Source organism: Biomphalaria glabrata, chromosome 14 (assembly GCF_947242115.1).
Source record: "Biomphalaria glabrata chromosome 14, xgBioGlab47.1, whole genome shotgun sequence".
NCBI classification, from domain to species: domain Eukaryota; kingdom Metazoa; phylum Mollusca; class Gastropoda; family Planorbidae; genus Biomphalaria; species Biomphalaria glabrata.
In genome coordinates, this window is record NC_074724.1 from 11821053 (window position 1) to 11839032 (window position 17980).

The 17980-nt window shown below is 31.7% G+C and overlaps 2 protein-coding genes across 7 annotated transcripts in view; one reads left to right on the forward strand and one right to left on the reverse strand.

The window, feature by feature from the left end:
• LOC106052363 (uncharacterized) overlaps positions 1-3290 on the forward strand; it is an 18857-nt gene extending 15567 nt beyond the window's left edge. The window contains exons 13-14 of one of the 2 annotated variants that reach the window (XM_056009504.1): positions 536-562; positions 1751-3290. In XM_056009504.1, the coding sequence (XP_055865479.1) occupies positions 536-562; positions 1751-2076 (353 nt within the window). In that variant the 3' untranslated portion in view covers positions 2077-3290. The remainder of the gene's footprint in view (positions 1-535; positions 563-1750) is intronic. The other variant, XM_056009503.1, reaches the window with a different exon arrangement.
• A 2427-nt stretch (positions 3291-5717) lies between these two features.
• The window catches only part of LOC106052364 (uncharacterized), a 32804-nt gene continuing 20541 nt past the window's right edge, over positions 5718-17980 (reverse strand). For all 5 annotated transcript variants that reach the window (XM_056009492.1, XM_056009488.1, XM_056009491.1 and 2 more), the window contains 8 exons: positions 16126-16443; positions 15094-15396; positions 12490-12561; positions 11502-11645; positions 11131-11164; positions 9076-9134; positions 8627-8733; positions 5718-7204 (listed from right to left, as the gene is read on the reverse strand). In XM_056009492.1, coding sequence (XP_055865467.1) covers positions 7043-7204; positions 8627-8733; positions 9076-9134; positions 11131-11164; positions 11502-11645; positions 12490-12561; positions 15094-15396; positions 16126-16443 — 1199 coding nt within the window. In that variant the 3' untranslated portion in view covers positions 5718-7042. The remainder of the gene's footprint in view (positions 7205-8626; positions 8734-9075; positions 9135-11130; positions 11165-11501; positions 11646-12489; positions 12562-15093; positions 15397-16125; positions 16444-17980) is intronic.

Consider the following 17980-nt stretch of genomic DNA (forward strand, 5'->3'; position numbering starts at 1 on the left):
TCGAATTCTTCATAAATGCACTTAAAAAGCGATCACGGTAATATTCACAAGATATTTCCTTCTTTCTCCCGCACCCCTTTCCCAACTGGTCCAGACAAGTGATAGGATGATAGCGCAGTGAGAAAGCTAAAAGCCTGAAATTGCGCTAAACGAAAACAATGGGTAAAAAAATCTCTAATCCTATTAGAATAAAGTTTAATCTGAGTAAATAATTTATTATCAGAATAAAGTATATATTTTTTATAGAATAAAGTAAGTTATTCATGAAAGATTTTTATAAGAAAATAATTATATTAAAAAATCAGAATACAGTATGTTATTATCAATGAAAAAGATTTTATATCTAACTTTAAAGAAAAAAAAGTTTTTATCTGAATAATGAAAGTTGTTATTAGAATTAAGTTATTTTTCAGAATAAGAAGTTATTGTAAGAAGGAAGTTTTTATCACAATAGGAAGTTCTTATTAGAAAGTAAATGATTTTTTTAGCAAAATATTTGAATGGCTGTTTATAAGTTTATTTTATTTGATCACAGCTCTTGCTCCTCCATGCATAAGTAAGGGTAAGTCACTCCCAATGGTTATTTCTATTCTACATTTGTCTTTGAAATAAATCGCTTACACGTGATTATTTCAGTTTTGCATTTTGTTTCTCAAGTAAATCACTTACCTATGAATATTTTAATTTTGTATTTTGTTTTTCAAATAAATCACTTACCTATGAATATTTTAATTTTGTATTTTGTTTTTCAAATAAATCACTTACCTATGAATATTTTAATTTTGTATTTGTTTTTCAAATAAATCACTTACACATGAATATTTTAATTTTGTATTTTGTTTTTCAAATAAATCACTTACCTATGAATATTTTAATTTTGTATTTTGTTTTTCAAATAAATCACTTACCTATGAATATTTTAATTTTGTATTTTGTTTTTCAAATAAATCACTTACCTATGAATATTTTAATTTTGTATTTTGTTTTTCAAATAAATCACTTACCTATGAATATTTTAATTTTGTATTTTGTTTTTCAAATAAATCACTTACCTATGAATATTTTAATTTTGTGCAACATTTATTCTTCTGAAAGCGAGCTTATTTTATAATACCACTATGTAAGACACGCCTTCGTGGATATTGCAACTTTTATGGTGGATCTCAAAAACGGCTCCAACGATTTTTTTTAGATAAATCATGTATATCGCTAAAAAAAAAAGAATTAGTAGTTCGTTGTCCACAATGGAGAAAACTCATATTTGACTTTATAATTTTTCACGATAAGAAAAGAAATAAATTTAAATTTGGCTAAAGAACGTGATCTAAATCTAGATCCAACAGAGGGGCGTATCTAGGAATTTTCCTCTTCCCCCCTCACCCTAGCTAAGCCACTGATCCAACGCCTGTTTTGAAAGGACTATCACGTTCTGGAATTTTAGAATGGCAAGTGTTATTGAGTCATAAGTGCAATATATTTATGTTCAGAAAAATTGTGCGCAACATCTTCTAGGTCTAAATCTAAAGCCATATCTTTGGACTATTATAAAGTGTAGTAGATACATACACTCGCTTAACCAGTATTCATTCTAGGAGGCGGGGTCAAAATGTTCCATTAATTTTTTATTCACTATTCATTAGTTATTAAGAGAACTGTTATCGCTCTAAACGTTTTTTTCTAAATTACACGCGAAAATCTTTTTTGTCTCTTCCTTGTTTCTACAAATCCAACATTTTTTTGTTTTGTTCAGATTCAGGTAATCGTCGCTACGTGCTTTACCTTAACGAGGTTAGGAGAGACATAACCAGCACGACTTGTGACATTCCCACCTACGCTAGGACGACCGAGCTGAACCTGAGGTTGTGCGTCATGAACGCCACACTGAGCTACTCCATCACCATCGAGACTGAGAACGTCAAGTACCAGTTCAGCCCAAGGATGGACACGTGCGTGACATGCCTGTTCTCCTACAGCGACATCAAGGTCATGACCTTCCTCAGCATTGTCTTTGCGGAGCTGGAAGGCTGCGAGCAGGTGGAGAAGAGAAGCTGCACCGTCAAGAGGATTGATTGGTGAAGAGGGGCAAAGGGGAAGTAACACGGGAAACACAACAGAGGGGAGATAAATTTGGTTCGAGAAAGTAAAAAAATAGGGGCGGGGGACAAATTAAGATAGATTGTAAGAAGCAGGGCCGGATTTAAACATGTGGAGGTTCCGTGGCAAGATTTTATGGAGACCTCTACTATTTTTCGAAAGCTGTAATAAAAATGCTGTAACCAAATGAAAAGTTAATGGGAAAAAATGATTTGACACAAAGATTTAAATGAACAGATTAATTTAATTGGAGAGACATAACCAGCACTACTTGTGACATTCCCACCTATGCTAGGACGACCGAGCTGAACCTGAGGTTGTGCGTCATGAACGCCACTTTTCCTTTCTTTGTCCCATTTTAGGCACAGTATAATCTGTTTGCCTTGTATAAGTCAATCTTCAAATTCATTTTTCAATTCTCTAAAATTATTTATTTTTATTTAAAAAAAAATAGATTTCATAATACTTTCGCAAATTAATAGTTATTTAAAAATAAATAGTTATTTAAAACCCTTAAAATAGAAACTGTACGTTTTGATCCAATCAATGGAAATAATTGAAGAGGTGGCATATAATAGGTTCTTATGCAAATAATTACAAAATTGATTTTTTAAAATTATTAAACATTTTTTCGTATATTAGAAAAATCCTTTCCCTAGCAATCAGATGTGTAGATTAGCATCTGATAATGCATGGTATTTACAACAACGAACAGGCTATCGATGGATAGATAGATAGATTTAAACATTACATGCTAACAGAATTTATCACTATTCAAATAAAAAGGAAATCTTTTTCTTTAGTTTAAACCTAATACCTAATTTCCAATTTCATCTCCCCTTGTTTGTGTAAAAACGATTTGTTGCAAGGGACCTCCTGCTCAAAGCCCTTGACTAGTTGTCTAACGATTTCAAAGTTCATATCCAATCCATATTTTCTTTCGTTTCTCTTTAACGCAGTAAAATAAAAAGTTGCACTTTAGAAACGAAAATATGTAACTTTGAGTAAATGTGACAATGTTAAGATGCCCTGAATTGAATCAAGTGTATCTATTTGAAAAGCAATTGTGCGTTTTAATATTTATTTATGGACTGTTGTATTTAGTATTTGTTTCGATGTGATATGGTAATGGTGTCATTTTAATAGTTTCAATTTTTTTATAAATATAACAGTAAAAATTTATAAAATAAAAGAGAAAAAAAAAACTTTTGACAAGTTTTATTATTTTTTTTTAGTAATTAAAATCCTCTTTGATAATGTTTTACGAGTTTTTATAAGTTCATTATATGAAATATTTGATTTGTTGACATGCAAAAGTCGGACTGACCTGGCTTCTTATGAAGCATTAGAATGATAAAATCTCTAAGTTAATTTACACTTGTGTCAGTTTGCACTTTACAGACTGGTCTAAGTTAATTTACACTTGTATCAGTTTGCACTTTACAGACTGGTCTAAGTTAATTTACACTTGTGTCAGTTTGCACTTTACAGACTGGTCTAAGTTAATTTACACTTGTATCAGTTTGCACTTTACAGACTGGTCTAAGTTAATTTACACTTGTATCAGTTTGCACTTTACAGACTGGTCTAAGTTAATTTACACTTGTGTCAGTTTGCACTTTACAGACTGGTCTAAGTTAATTTACACTTGTATCAGTTTGCACTTTACAGACTGGTCTAAGTTAATTTACACTTGTATCAGTTTGCACTTTACAGACTGGTCTAAGTTAATTTACACTTGTATCAGTTTGCACTTTACAGACTGGTCTAAGTTAATTTACACTTGTATCAGTTTGCACTTTACAGTCTGGTCTAAGTTAATTTACACTTGTGTCAGTTTGCACTTTACAGATTGCAAAACATACAAATCTCCGCAAATATATAGACAAAAATTGTCATTTTGGGGTTTCATTCAATATGGTAGACGCCAATCCTACGCGCGATAAAAAAAACGCATTATGCAATACCAGTGATCTATGTAGAAAACAGAATTCTTATGATATATTGAATGACATCGATACACGCATGGCTCGTGTAGTAATTATAAGCGTAGTAAAGAATGAATAAAATGCAAAAAACGAATATATTTTCTAATACAAACTCTTAATTTTCAATTATTATACATATCCCTACCCAAACTAGTTTCGCATTGGGTACCACAATGGCTAAGTCAGGTCCTGCTATTTAGTGATGGGTGAATACTTCTTGTTCTCTCCCCACCGCCTCTATTTTTTTCGCCTTTAAAATTACGTGGGGTAACTCTAGTCCGTCCGACTTGCAGAAATAAAAGAATGATCTTTCCATTACTTGGTGTCCAAACTCTTGAGCCATAAAGAGAAGTATATATAGAGATTAAAAATATGTTACTATCCATTAAACAATTCGTCTGTGAACAATTTGTCGGTGAATGATTTGTCGTGTGAACGATTAGTGGTGAACCAACTGTCGGTGAACAAGTTGTCTGTGAGCGATAAGTAGGGTGAACAAATAGTCGTAAGAACGAATTGTCAGGTGAACGAATTGTCGGGTGAACGAAAAGTCGTGAACGATTTGTCGGTGAGCGAAATCTCAGCGAACGAATTGTCGAGTTAAAACAAAAGAGGCGAGGGCACAAAAAGGGGGCGGTAAGACAAAAAAGGGGCGGTATGTCAAAAGAGGGGCGGTATGACAAAAAAAGGGCGGTATGACAAAAAAGGGGCGGTACGACAAAGAAGGGCTATGTGAAGAAGAAGAGCGTTGTGAGGAAGAAGGACCGTGTTTCCAATTGGATTATGACAAGTTGGGTGGGTAATATAAAACGGTTGGGGGGGGGCGTGCTGTGCGACAAAAGTGAAGAGAATGTAGGTTGTATAACAAAAATTATATGTAGCAAATAAAGCAGGGCGTTAATACAAAGAAGGGGCTTGTCAAAGAGTGGGCGTGTGCGTGTATGACAAAGCTTTATAACAACGACGTGGGTGTGTCACATATGACGTTGTGCCAATCAGAGGCATTGTGTGATAATTATTTTAAAGAAATAATTTTAAAAAAGGAGTCCGATGCTTATGTGAACTTCAAGGTTAGAAAAAAAAGTGTTTATAATGGACCAGTGACTTTTTATTATTGGTCTAGTGGCTATCTGGGAACGAACCCGTGGCTTTTTTAGATTCATCTAGTGACTATCTGGTAATGAAAAGGGGACTTTCTTCAATTGATCTATTGACTATCTAGTAATGGACTAATGACTTTCTTCAATTGATCTATTGACTATCTAGTAATGGACTAATGACTTTCTTAGATCTTAGATTGATCTAAATACTATTTAGTAACGGACTAACGATTTAATATATTCCACTAATAGAGTAGTTTACAACCCAAATGTTGACGACGTGACCTGAAGAGTTCCGACCAACACCAAAAACTACGAATTACAAATAAAAACTTCCTCTTACATTTTAGGTATACAGCATTTCTTGCAATAACTCACTCTTTGAAATATCTGTAGCTTACGTAATGTTAAGGGGGCTTTGATTTTCAGGAAAGAAATTTGTTAAGTCCGGAGATTTTGGTAAGGCATTTGTGAATATAGGCATAGATTCGAAGTAGTTATATTGTTTTATGAATTGAATTGAACTGCATGATGATTGATATTAATTTCATCACTTTAATATAATAAATTTATAACATTTGATAATTGCCCCTGTACATAAACAATACAAGCATTTACACATTTCATAACGGTGAAATCTAAACATGGGCGTAGTTCAGTACAAGAATTTAATTGTACATTAACACATGTCTTTGGAAGAATCATTAACAAATTGTATATAGTTTGTAGTATACATTGTACACTTGCTTAAACATAAATACATACCTGAGACTTCGTACAAATATAAAAACATGGTTTAGTTTCGTATGAATGTTATATTATGTACAAAAGTTTTGATTATGCAAAGAGACCCACACCACTTAGAGACTAAAATGTTTACAAACACGGGTCAGCATTAAAAAATAATATGTACCATATCTTCATATCTTGAAATGTTAAGCATGACAAAGTAAAAAACATATAATAATTAAGCAATCGATTAAATAGATTTTACTCTTAATCATAAATAATTCTATGTAGTGCCAACATTCGTGGTTTGATTTCTTGATCTGATGACTGCTAGTAATTAAAATATAAAGTAACACTAGGCCTGCATACCAAATGTGTTTACAGTATAAAGGGAATTTAACAACAATATTTATAAAATATGATAACAAGACATAATTGTATAGGAAAATTTTCCAGGGTATTCGGTGTACAAAGTACGGAACTTTTACGGAAGCATTTATCAGCTATGTATGTTGAAAAACAAATTAGAATTTGTGTGTCTTTTTTAGCATCGCAGAATTAAATTTCTTAACTCTTTTAAATGTTTTATACAATATTTTTTTTTTTTAGTTGGCAGCAATGATTGTTTTTATAATAGCATTTTTGGTAGTGTTTGCATTCAATTTCAATCTCTCGCCGAATGTTCAGGTTTTTTTTTCTCTTCACATTTTTCACTTTAACAACCAAGCATTTCAACATTTCACTTTTTCTCCCTTGTATTGCTTGAAGAATGTTAATGACATCTTAAAACTCGTGAATAATTCAAGAAAGATAATCCATAATGCTGATTTAGTATATAAAAAAAATCCTTATTATACATTTTTTGTGAGACTAACTTAAGACTAGGCTAGCTGAGCGCTAGAAATCCCGGCTCGCTATTCCGTCCGTTCAGTAGATGCTGTGCTACTATTTCTTGCTCTGAGAGTAGTGCGACTATAATCACAGAAGTACCGGAAACCACTTGTTGAAGAGAACTCTCCCACGGCCTAGTCAGCAAAAGTGATGCGAAAAAATTTTATTAGATCCAGTCCTTCTATGTCATTCTCGACCATCATTTTGTGAGTGTGTCTGTGTGTGTCATGGCTTACAGTTTTACTTGAAATGTTTGGTTTTGAAAGGGTCTATCGTGACGTAATTACTCTCAGTTTCTGACTGTGAGGCTTTTGAGATGGACTTAGAAGATCTACTCTGTAGGTCACTATGGTCAATGGTGATGTAGATCAAGCCCTCCTCATTTCTGAAGCGACCTGGAGCCTAAGAATACAAGGAAATTCAAATTACAAGCAAAAAAAAACAACAACAAAGTTAGTTCGAAATTCAAAGTTTCGTTCATCTTTTGTTTTCTCAATCTCAACCCTTAGCTTCCTTTTTATTTTAACTACTCTCACACAGTTCTACATAATGTTCATAGCATGCACATTTTTTGTTCTGAATGTGAAGCACACAGGAAAAGTGTTAAAATTTTATATACATTTTTCTCCCTTAACTTTGCACTAGTCTGGTAAAAATTAAAAAAAAAATTCCAATTTCAGACCCTACGATCTATAGGGCAGATGGTTTAAAACTCATTTTTTAAATGTGGCCCACGGTTCCGAAAGTGTCATGTGGCCAGCACAATGCCCAATAGCCTATACTTTTTCGCTACTAATGTCAGGAATAAAGCTGTTTGGACTCAGAGGAAATATAAAGATCTTCAAAATAAAAAAAAATCCAGTCTTCACCAGGATTGGAACAAAGGTTCGGAATTCAAGAATTTTACCACTCAACCACCACGACGGTGCCCAGTTATAATTCCTAATAATATTAAATTAAAAGTTAATACGATGTCGCACTAAACAAACATTTAAATAAATACATATAATAAAATAAGATTTGTTTTTAAAATTATCCTTTAACCAGTTACAACCGCTACTTTAGCACGGTGCAGATCGAACCGTTGTTCAGTTGTTTTCTATTTTGTACCGCTTAGGCCTAACTTACAATCCGGTGCTTCCACGGCAGAGAGGAAAACAATACAAACACTATAGTTAGTGAGTAGTGCTCAGACTTCGATGTTCACCCACTTTACCCCCCTGACCAACCAACTATATTTAAGTTTATAAGAACTTAAATCTATGTAGATGAAGTGACACATCCACGAGAGCGAGGTGTAAAGTAAAGTCTGTGATAGTAAAGGCTATATAGTAACGGAGATTAATGGTAAATAAACAAATCGCTTGGCTGTTGAAACGTTAGCATTGAGTTCAAATCCTGTGGGAGAATAACATTTCAAACATTCGGGATCCCTAGAAGATCCCTGAACCCAGCAACTTCAATAAGTAGCTGGAGAAAGTAAATAAAATTTTACACATTACAACTTAGTTAACCATCGGCCTTAAAAACATTGAGTTTTATACCATCAACCCAATAGACAGCAGTCTGAAAAAAAAGAATTTTGACTATTTATGACAATTTAACAATAAAATAAAAACATTATATTTTAAAATTATTTGTCATAGTCTTACGAGAATAGGCTAAACAGTTAAACATACTCGCCATATTCTTACGATAAAGATGATACTATAAAGTGTGACCATGTCAATTAAAAAACGAAAAAAAAAAAGCAATAGAAATGGTAAATACTATTTCATTGTGTACTTATTAAAATATAAAATAAGAAAAATGTTGCTAACTTACCATCTCTGTATTTCGAGTTCCATTCTGAACAACTTGATCTACATTACGTTCCTTGACTATGTTCGCATATCTTGTTTCATAGTTGGACAAGTTTTGATCTTTGTCCACTTAAGTTTAAAAAAAATATGTATTAATAATTACTCAATAATTTATTTTTTTTTATGAAAACATGTAATTTCGATCAAATGGCACACATATACAAACACACACGCACATACACATAGGTTTTGAAATTGAAAGTATGCATATAGCCTATAATAATATAGGCATGTAAAAGAGAAATAAATATTATTTATCTTCGATAAATACGTGTTTTAATGTCAAACTTCATAATAGTAAAAGTAATAGTAATGGTATTTAATAAAAATAATAACAATAATTGATTTTAAGGAAATTCGTTGAGCTGATGATAACATTGAATTAAACTAGCTTAAAAAAAAAGAAACTACCTTTTAGGCACTTTAACTCTTCCATATTATTATAATGAGGTTGATTGAGGTATTTTAGTCTGAAATGAAAAATTGTTGGGGTTAGGGTTAGGGTTTATTACAATAAAATCCATCACAATTTGATTTAATTTTTTTTAAAATTTAAATGGTAACAAAAAATATAACAAGGTTACAAAGACAGACTCAAAATCGGCCACCGAAAAGGTCCACTCAAGCAGTTAATAAGGCAGGTTTGAATATTTTCAGAAATAGAAATAATATCAGGAACTATGAACTACAACCTATTAATAACTACAGAAAGATACAAAAAGAAGAGACGTGCTCGTGTCAAAAGTGTTAGCGATACAGTTGTATTATTCTACTAACGACTTGATACTACAGGATACGATTTATTAATGCTATTATAGTTACATTGTTAATATTCATATGCATTCAATGAACTGATAGTTATAAAGATATAGTTAAATCATATGTCATGAATGAAGAGATTAGAAACATGATTTTGGAACTATTTGGAACCCTCGACGACTTATTAACCACTGTCAAAAACATAAACACTATGGCTACACCACAAGGCTCGCGAAGACCTACCTTCAGGGAACAGTACCAGGAAGAAGCTGAAGAGGAATTACAAGAAAGCGATGGGAAGACAACATCAAAGAATGAACAGGCCTGTCAGTGAATGGAATTTGATCAAATGCAAAGGACAGAGAGGAATGGTAGATCCTGTGTGGTGCTACAAATGTCCAACAGACAAAGAGATAGGCGAAGTGAAGTTGAAGTTAGGTGTGAACCTGGCCTAACTTATGTTATTAAATGATTATCAATGTGATCTAGTTGTTTAGTAAAGGGTCTATCTCACATTGAAAGTCCCGCCAAAAGACTGTTTCAGGTGCGTAGCAGTGCGAGATAGTTCACATCTATTGTTTTAAATTAAATTCCACTTGTATGAAAACTAAATATACTTTTTCTCTTTAAAAATAGAAGTGAATAGTTTTTTTGTGTGTAAATATGGTTGTATTGTAGAACTGATATTACATAAGTTAGTGATACAATGTAAAACATGTTTTTACAAAAACTCTAAAACCATTTGCATAAATGTGTTAAAAATATGGTAAATATTTTACTCCCATACAAATAATCTCCCGTGTTTGTTACTATTAATAGTGAATATGTGCTAAAATGGTGTATTTTCATAAAAAACTGCTAGTATAGTTGATTAAAAAAAATAAATTGTTGGCTTTCAGAAAAGAAAAATAGCCTTGGCATCAAAGCTTTGAATGGTCTAAAATATCATGATGTTGAATTTTCAATATCTTTTATAGTTTATGAGATCTAAACGGAATGGATGAATGGACGGACGGCGGACAGACAGACCACACAAAACTAATAGCGTTTATTCCTATTTTGGGAGCCGCTAATAATAAGTTTTTTTTTTTTAATCCTTCGTATTTTATCAAGCTAATAGCAGTCTCGGATCTGATCGAATCGAGTAGTGCAAATCGGATATAACTGTATCGAATCGGGTTCGATCCAAATAAGATCCAATAATGATCAAATGTGATCTGATTAAATTTAATTGACATTTACAAATAATTCCAGGATACGAATCGAAACAAGGGCATCGGAGTTTTAGCGCGCCTTTTTTTTGGCAAGAGTTTCAGGAATTTTCAGACTTCCACCCACCCAATTTTTTTCCTTCAAACCTTGGTAACTCATAAAATAAGCTAATAGTAAGAATTAAAAACAAGATAATATTTAAAAAATATTTTTTTTTAAATGCTTATATTAATTAAGAGCATAGACACTGTTCATTTTTGGCCAATCTTAAAACATTTCCTGATTGTGTAAATGAGAATTTGTGTTGATTTATTATTTTTCAAAAACACCGAACTTAACTTGTTATTCTCTTAACTAATCTCTCTGACAAACATATTAACACCATCGACTAGTAGCATCGTGACTATACTCCACAGATGCAGCTCAAGTCAGAACTAGTTGAAATACAGCTGAAAATAGAGGTTTATCGCATTATTACAAAAATAATTGACTTACCTTGATCTTGATTTGAATGATGTTCTCCTTTTGACTGAAATGTAGAAAGAAATAGATACATTATATTCATGTACTAGTATTTTTGTAAAAAAAATGTAAAAAAAAAATAATACTATTTGTAATTCGAAATCAAGCGAAAATAACTTCCGTCTACCAGTCTAGGAAAAAATAAAGTAAAGCTCCCTTTCAGACCTTGGGATCTGTAAGTCAGTTAGTAGGTCTAGATCAGTCAATTACTTTGCTTGTATTAACGTTTCTTAGGTATTAAAAAATAAAAAAAAAAAATCAATTAATGAATCACTTATTTAAACAACAAATTCATCTGTCTGTCTATTTGACAACGTATTTGCCTGTGATTTGAAGGTACTTACCTAGTGTGCGTTTGAAGTAAATGAAATAGACAAGTAGAGCAATTACAGAGATGGTAATAGCCGCAACAAGAACGGAGATAATGATAATGTTAGTATTGGAACTCTTTTCTTCGTCGTACTCAACCCTTGGTGTCTCCAACGGCTCTGAAATCAACAAGAGCATATCTGTGATAATGAAGTTAAACAGAAGCTCTTTTAACGGCCTTAAATCAAACATTTCAAAACTTTATCATTTTTATATTTTTTTTATTTTAATTACTCCAATAGTACAGCGTGTGATAGCCCACCATTTGTTATTGAAGGCCTGAACACTGACCTTCAGCGCCACAATCTGTGGGCAGTTTAGACCAATAGCTCGTTATCATGTCGTACAGGTCAGTGTTTAGGTCTTCTATAACGACTGGTCTAGGTGATAGTTAAAATTCTACCAAAAGTTATCAGTTAAAATTTGAATGCTCGGGTTGCTTGTGAATAATTGTACAATAAGAAAAGATTTCTTTATAATCAGTTAGTTCAAATTCTTCAAATGTAAAAAAAAACAAAAACAAAAAAACAAATAATGACACATTTAAGGCTCACTAATTTGCCAATTTCGTTCACAAAAAAAAATCGTGGAAAGTTATAAAAACATTGTTTGTTGTGCCGATGTGCAAAAAGGAAAAGTAGGATGGCATTGCTGTTTTATGGAAATGGTAGGAACTAGGAAGGGGGTTTTAAGAAGACAGATTCACAACGCATAAAGATTTAAGGATCACAATTTAATGAACTGTCTAATAAAACTTAAGTTTTATGTCATAGTCACTGTATCATAGTGAGCTACACAAAATGAATTGAAATCTTTTTTTCTCACTAAGAATACCCTCCCTTATTTTTCTTTTTGTTTTATTTAGTTATAAGCCTTCTTTAAGTTATGATAAATAGAAAACAATTAAACATTTGTTACGCCATGTCTTTGAATACAACTAGAACGCAGGAATGTATTCTATACCTTGAAAAGCAGTTGTCGTATTGCTCGTTTTTGATGTGATACTTGTCAATGTTGTTAACGTTCTAGCAATTTCTGTATTAGAAAAAAAAAACAAGAAAAACATAGAATGTTTAGCACGATTTTATGATATTAGCTTTTTCAATGTGTTATGATCCTGTCACTTGACAAATCACTTAAAACAAATTAGAGAGGCATAAAGATAAAGGCTCGTCTCTTATTTCACATTTAGGAAAAATTCTTATATAAGCGCTCTAACTTTGAAGTAACATTTGTAATTTATAAGATAAGACAAATTGCATTAATATTCTAAGTAAATATTTTCATAGCTTTTCAAAGATATAACTGTCATAATTAATTAAGATATGACGTACGCCAAAGATAAAAAAAAAAACAAACAATGGATACATGACCAGATTTAAGCATGTAGACCCCGAGAAAGATACTTGTGAAATCCCCTAGACTAAAAATCGACCTATTAATAACTAACCAGGTAGTACCTGCTGCCCGCGGGTATTTATTTGCGTATCATTGATATAGCCACTGATAAAGTGTATTAGAAACAATTAAACAAAATAATAATGTTATAAGTAAAACGAATGTATGAATATAAAAATATTATGAATGGAGCTAAAAATAGCTAATTGACCTAACTAAATCCAATATTTTAATAGATCTATTCTTATATTATATCCTACAGACGTTACTTCAAAATAGATATTTACATCCTACGCGTCATCCATCTAGTCATGCATGTTAACCATTGACTTAAATTCTGCCAAGTCACTGGTTTCCTGGCTGGCTCATGCAACCCATTCAATGCTCTAATAGCACTAGGGAAGAATGAGTATTTGTACAAATTTGTCCTAGCATATGGGACGAGGAATGTGCCTTTATCTTTGTGTCTTTCAGAGTATTTTATTAAATTTTTTTTTTGTATTTGAAGATTATGGTTCAGCGCTTTATGTATGATTGCTACTTTACTTTTGAGTCTTCTGTCCTGAAGTCTTTCTAAATTTAGTGATTTTACTAAAGGTGTTACTCTAGTCAAATGTGAATATTTCTTTGTTTTTGGGCTAAGTTGCAGCTATGGCGAACAAATGTATGTAAAAATCCTTTTTTAAGCCCTACTTTAAATCCGCCTCTTAGATATTCAGATAACTATGCATTAGTGCAGTGTTTCCCAAACTTTTGACCTATTTGTACCGCATATAAATTCTTGTAACCCTGATTAACCCTCGCCCCCGTCCTCCACCTAAGGATTTATTTTTGTTTATTTCTGTAGGTTCTGTTGTAATTAACATTGATTGGGATCAATGAAAGTATGAAATGGTTTCTGTTTACACGACACATCATCATCATTTGGTTTCCTGGTTGTTTATTTTAATCTGTGAAGCGTTCTTTTTTACTTAATCCCTACAAAATACCGAAAAAAGCATTTATCAAATGAACTTAATTAATGGGTATTTAAATAAAATGAGCATAGTTAATGAGGTACAACGAGTACGCCATTTAAACTCTTCCGTGCCCCTAAGGGTACGCGAACCTCAATTTTGGAAACACTGCATTAGTTCTATGCAGTTTATATGCGTGTTTCTGATTATGAGTAAAAGAGGATGAAATCACGAGTTGGTCTGTCGTAGTTAAGTTAATGAATAATATTGTGAAAGTTGAAGAAATGTATTACAAGCGAGAGACATGGGACAGTAAGACGCGTTTTTTAAAGTGAGTTATATTTTATTTAAATTGTTCTAGACATCATTATTTCATTTGTTTTTCTATACATACCTATACAGAAATTGAAAGATGTGTATATAAATTAAAAAAAACAACACAGAATGTTCAGTTTTGTTTATAAACGACGTTTGTTTAAGTATATTTCAAGTTATACATTAAAGATTTCTACGTCTACACAGGCTTAATTGTACTAGCTGTTTGGAGCTATAACCGACGAGAGTTAGGTTTAAAAAAAAGTTCGATCTAAAAAAAGGTTTTGTCTAACATTACTATCAATAACTAAGTTTTCAACTTATGTACCTGCAGCTGATACAATCCAAATATATTTTCGTAATTCTTAATACCGTAAAAATAAAATAAAATAATTTTTCCCTAAGGCGAACCAATTCCATGGCTTAAACATTTCTAAAGTTCCTGTGAAATTGCCAATGAATGTATACGACATTCAGTCACTTGATAACATGCATCCGAATTGCAAATATATTACGTGTAGTTAATATATATATCTTTTGTTCAATCCAGGGTCAGGTTTATTTTCGGGTTATCTCTTTTGAAACATTTAGCTAGTCAATATCTACAAATATAAGCAATATTATTACAGATTTTATTTGTCAATATCGATCCAGCAAAGATGGAGGATTTTTAAAAAAACAAGATAAATATTTAATTTTTAATCTTTGTTTCCATGGTGTGAAAGAAAAAAATAATTATAATTTGTGAACTATCTAAATAAAAATATTTTTTGTTCTGAAAGTATGTACTACGCATATGTAACAATATGTTTTGTTTATTTTCAGATAAAATATGATACTTAGTGTTGTACAGCACACTACAATGTTAAAAACGACAATGTTTATAAATTTAACTCACCATCAGTTTGATCCATGTTAACAATAAATGAAAAAGTCAGATTCTTGACAGACATGACTGTAATGTTCACTGTCTTCAGACTGTCAATGACTGGAATCGTTAGCGCTATATAATTTGAAAATGTTTCTTTGTCAACATGAGACTCCACTATGACGTCATTAGTTGTGTTGATTCGGTACAAAATGCCATTAATAATAATAGCTCGACTCAGGACTGGATAAGATCGAATACAAAACATAACGTATATTGTCTTATTTGTGACATTCTTTACTATTGGTGTATTGTTACACATATATGGATTTCCTGTAAAAAAAAGAAACAAACAAGAAATATAATAATAATAATAATAATAATAATAATCTTTATTATCCGTAAGGAAATTTGTTTTACAATTTGTGCATTACACCAAACAAAAAACATTATATGATTACTTAAATTTATTTTATTTTCTATTTACTATATTTATTATCCTTGAATGTAGATATTGCGTTTGAATTAGCATTTTTTTTTTAATTCTCTACGATCTATACTGTAAATAAAAGTACCAAAACTAATCACAATATCTTTATTCAGGTAACTGCTTCATGGAGGAACCTAGGCGTGCGGGCAACTGATCTCCTAGAAACATAACTGTTGATGTATATCGCTGAGAAAAAATTACTAACCCTCAGGGGGAAAACTATAGTTTGACCTTTATAATTTTTCAGAGTAAAAATAAATAAATGTAAATTTGGCTAGAGACTAAATCTAGGTCTAGATTTCTAGATCCTACATCGGTTTTGAAAGGACTCTCGCGTTCTAGAAATGCTTTTCATTGGAATATTATAAAATGTTCTAGATGTATGCATTCTCTTAATAACCAGGATTCTTTCTCGGGGAGAAGGGGAAGGGGGCGAGGTAAAAAATGTTTCATAATCTATCATTCATTAATTTTTAAGAGAAAGAAAAAAACGCTTAATAAGTTGCATAAAGGAGGTATTGTATATTTAAAAAATGTATTTTTAATGTTTTTTTTTATGTTTTAAATCTTACCTTCTTTTAAATTTAAATTTGCTATAAACGTAGTTGTTCGTTTTAAATTGTCTCTCACTCTGAAGTCATAAAACTTGATGTCCTCTCTTGTTATATTGTTTATCGTCCATGTTATGTTATATTGATTTTGGTCCCGCTCGACTTTCACAGAATATTTCGATGTGGTATACTTTTGTATCGTATTATTATTAAAACCTACATTGGCTTCTTCAATTAAATTCTCTGATATTAAACACATAGTAAATGTAACACTCTCTCCGATACTTGTGAATAAAGTTGTCTCTTGATTTGTTACAGCACATGTTGGTATAGTGTATACTGTTAAGATAAAGTTACAATATTTTTAAAGAAAAAAATGAGATTTTGGTTACTAAACTATATGTATAATTAAAGTAAAGAATGTGAAAAATTACGCCTAAAGTTTTATATTGAATCTAGACCAACCATTTTTCAAATATCTAGGAGTGAAAATAAAAAAAAAAATACAATTTACGAAGTCGAATATATTCTAACGCATTTTATCAGAAGTCTATTTCGTTGATCAGGAAACATGAAAAAGACCAAGATGCCTGTGTGTAGTCGCTGAATGAACTCTTTATGTTGCGTCTGTTGTATTTATGTGTCTTCTTCTGTTGTGTTGTCTTTATATGAGAAACGAGTCCTTGTAATCACAACAAATGTCCATAAGGATCAATAAAGCAGTCTTAGTCTTAGTCTTTTTATGTATCAAGATATTATATATCATTGCTAAATTTGCTTTTCGGATATTTAGAGGGTTTTGCTTTAACAAAAAAGTAGCTTTTACGTGCCAAGCTATAAAAAAATAAATATGAGGTAAATATTCCATTGAGTTCATGTGAACAAATAATTGCATATCTGTTAGATAATCAATTTTCGGAGATGGGAGTTTATGTTAATTTGACCAGAAAACGATTTGGAGTTCACCACCTATCCGAAATGAAATCCTCCCAGCAGGGCCAGGGGGTGGGGCATGTGAAATTTTGTGACTGTTGTTATGCTTTTTTTTTTTTTTCATGGAAGGGATAATTTTAATTTTAAATCATCACTTGCCCAGCGTTGCAAATAGGGTTTTGAGGGTAAAAAGCTTTCCTTAACAAAAAAATAAATAAATTAAAAGAACTGTACAGTCAACAAATTCTATAAAAACACATTATTTATCCTTCATCTTCGAAATCCATGTCATTGTCATTAATAAGCGCAAAATACCACTCACTTCCTGATTGAATAATGTATCATGCGATCGCATCATCTGCTGTAGGGAGTCTCATGAAATTTCGCACATAGGCCCTATTTACATATTAAACTCGTGTATGAAAGATTACGCTGTAGTATATAAGATAAGATAAGAAGAAACATTCTGTTAAACTTGTATATTTACTTACCCAAAAAATCCGCATTCTAAACTTAATGGACCTCATTCACCAATCGTAAACAAACATCATTTAGCCACGTGGTGCTCTATATCTTCTATATAATTTACGATCTCATGTTTAATTCATGATGGTTGTCACGTGACGGTTTATTCCGTTGTTTTATCAATAAGATCACGTGACTAAATGTTGTTTGTTTACTATTGGTGAATGAGGTCCATTGAAATAGCACAAAAATAGGATTTACAGTATTTTCTTTCTTTTTCTTCAAGTCTATATTAAATATTGAGACGAAGAGATTGTATCTAGAACTATTGTTGTTTTTTTGTTGTGAACGAGAGAGTGGGGATTTGGGGTTTGGGGGAATAGTGATGCTAGAATTGATTTGCTCTCATGCTATATATTACTTTAGCTGAAACATCACCTACTTTTTTAAAACTTCTAATAAATGTCCACATTTTGAT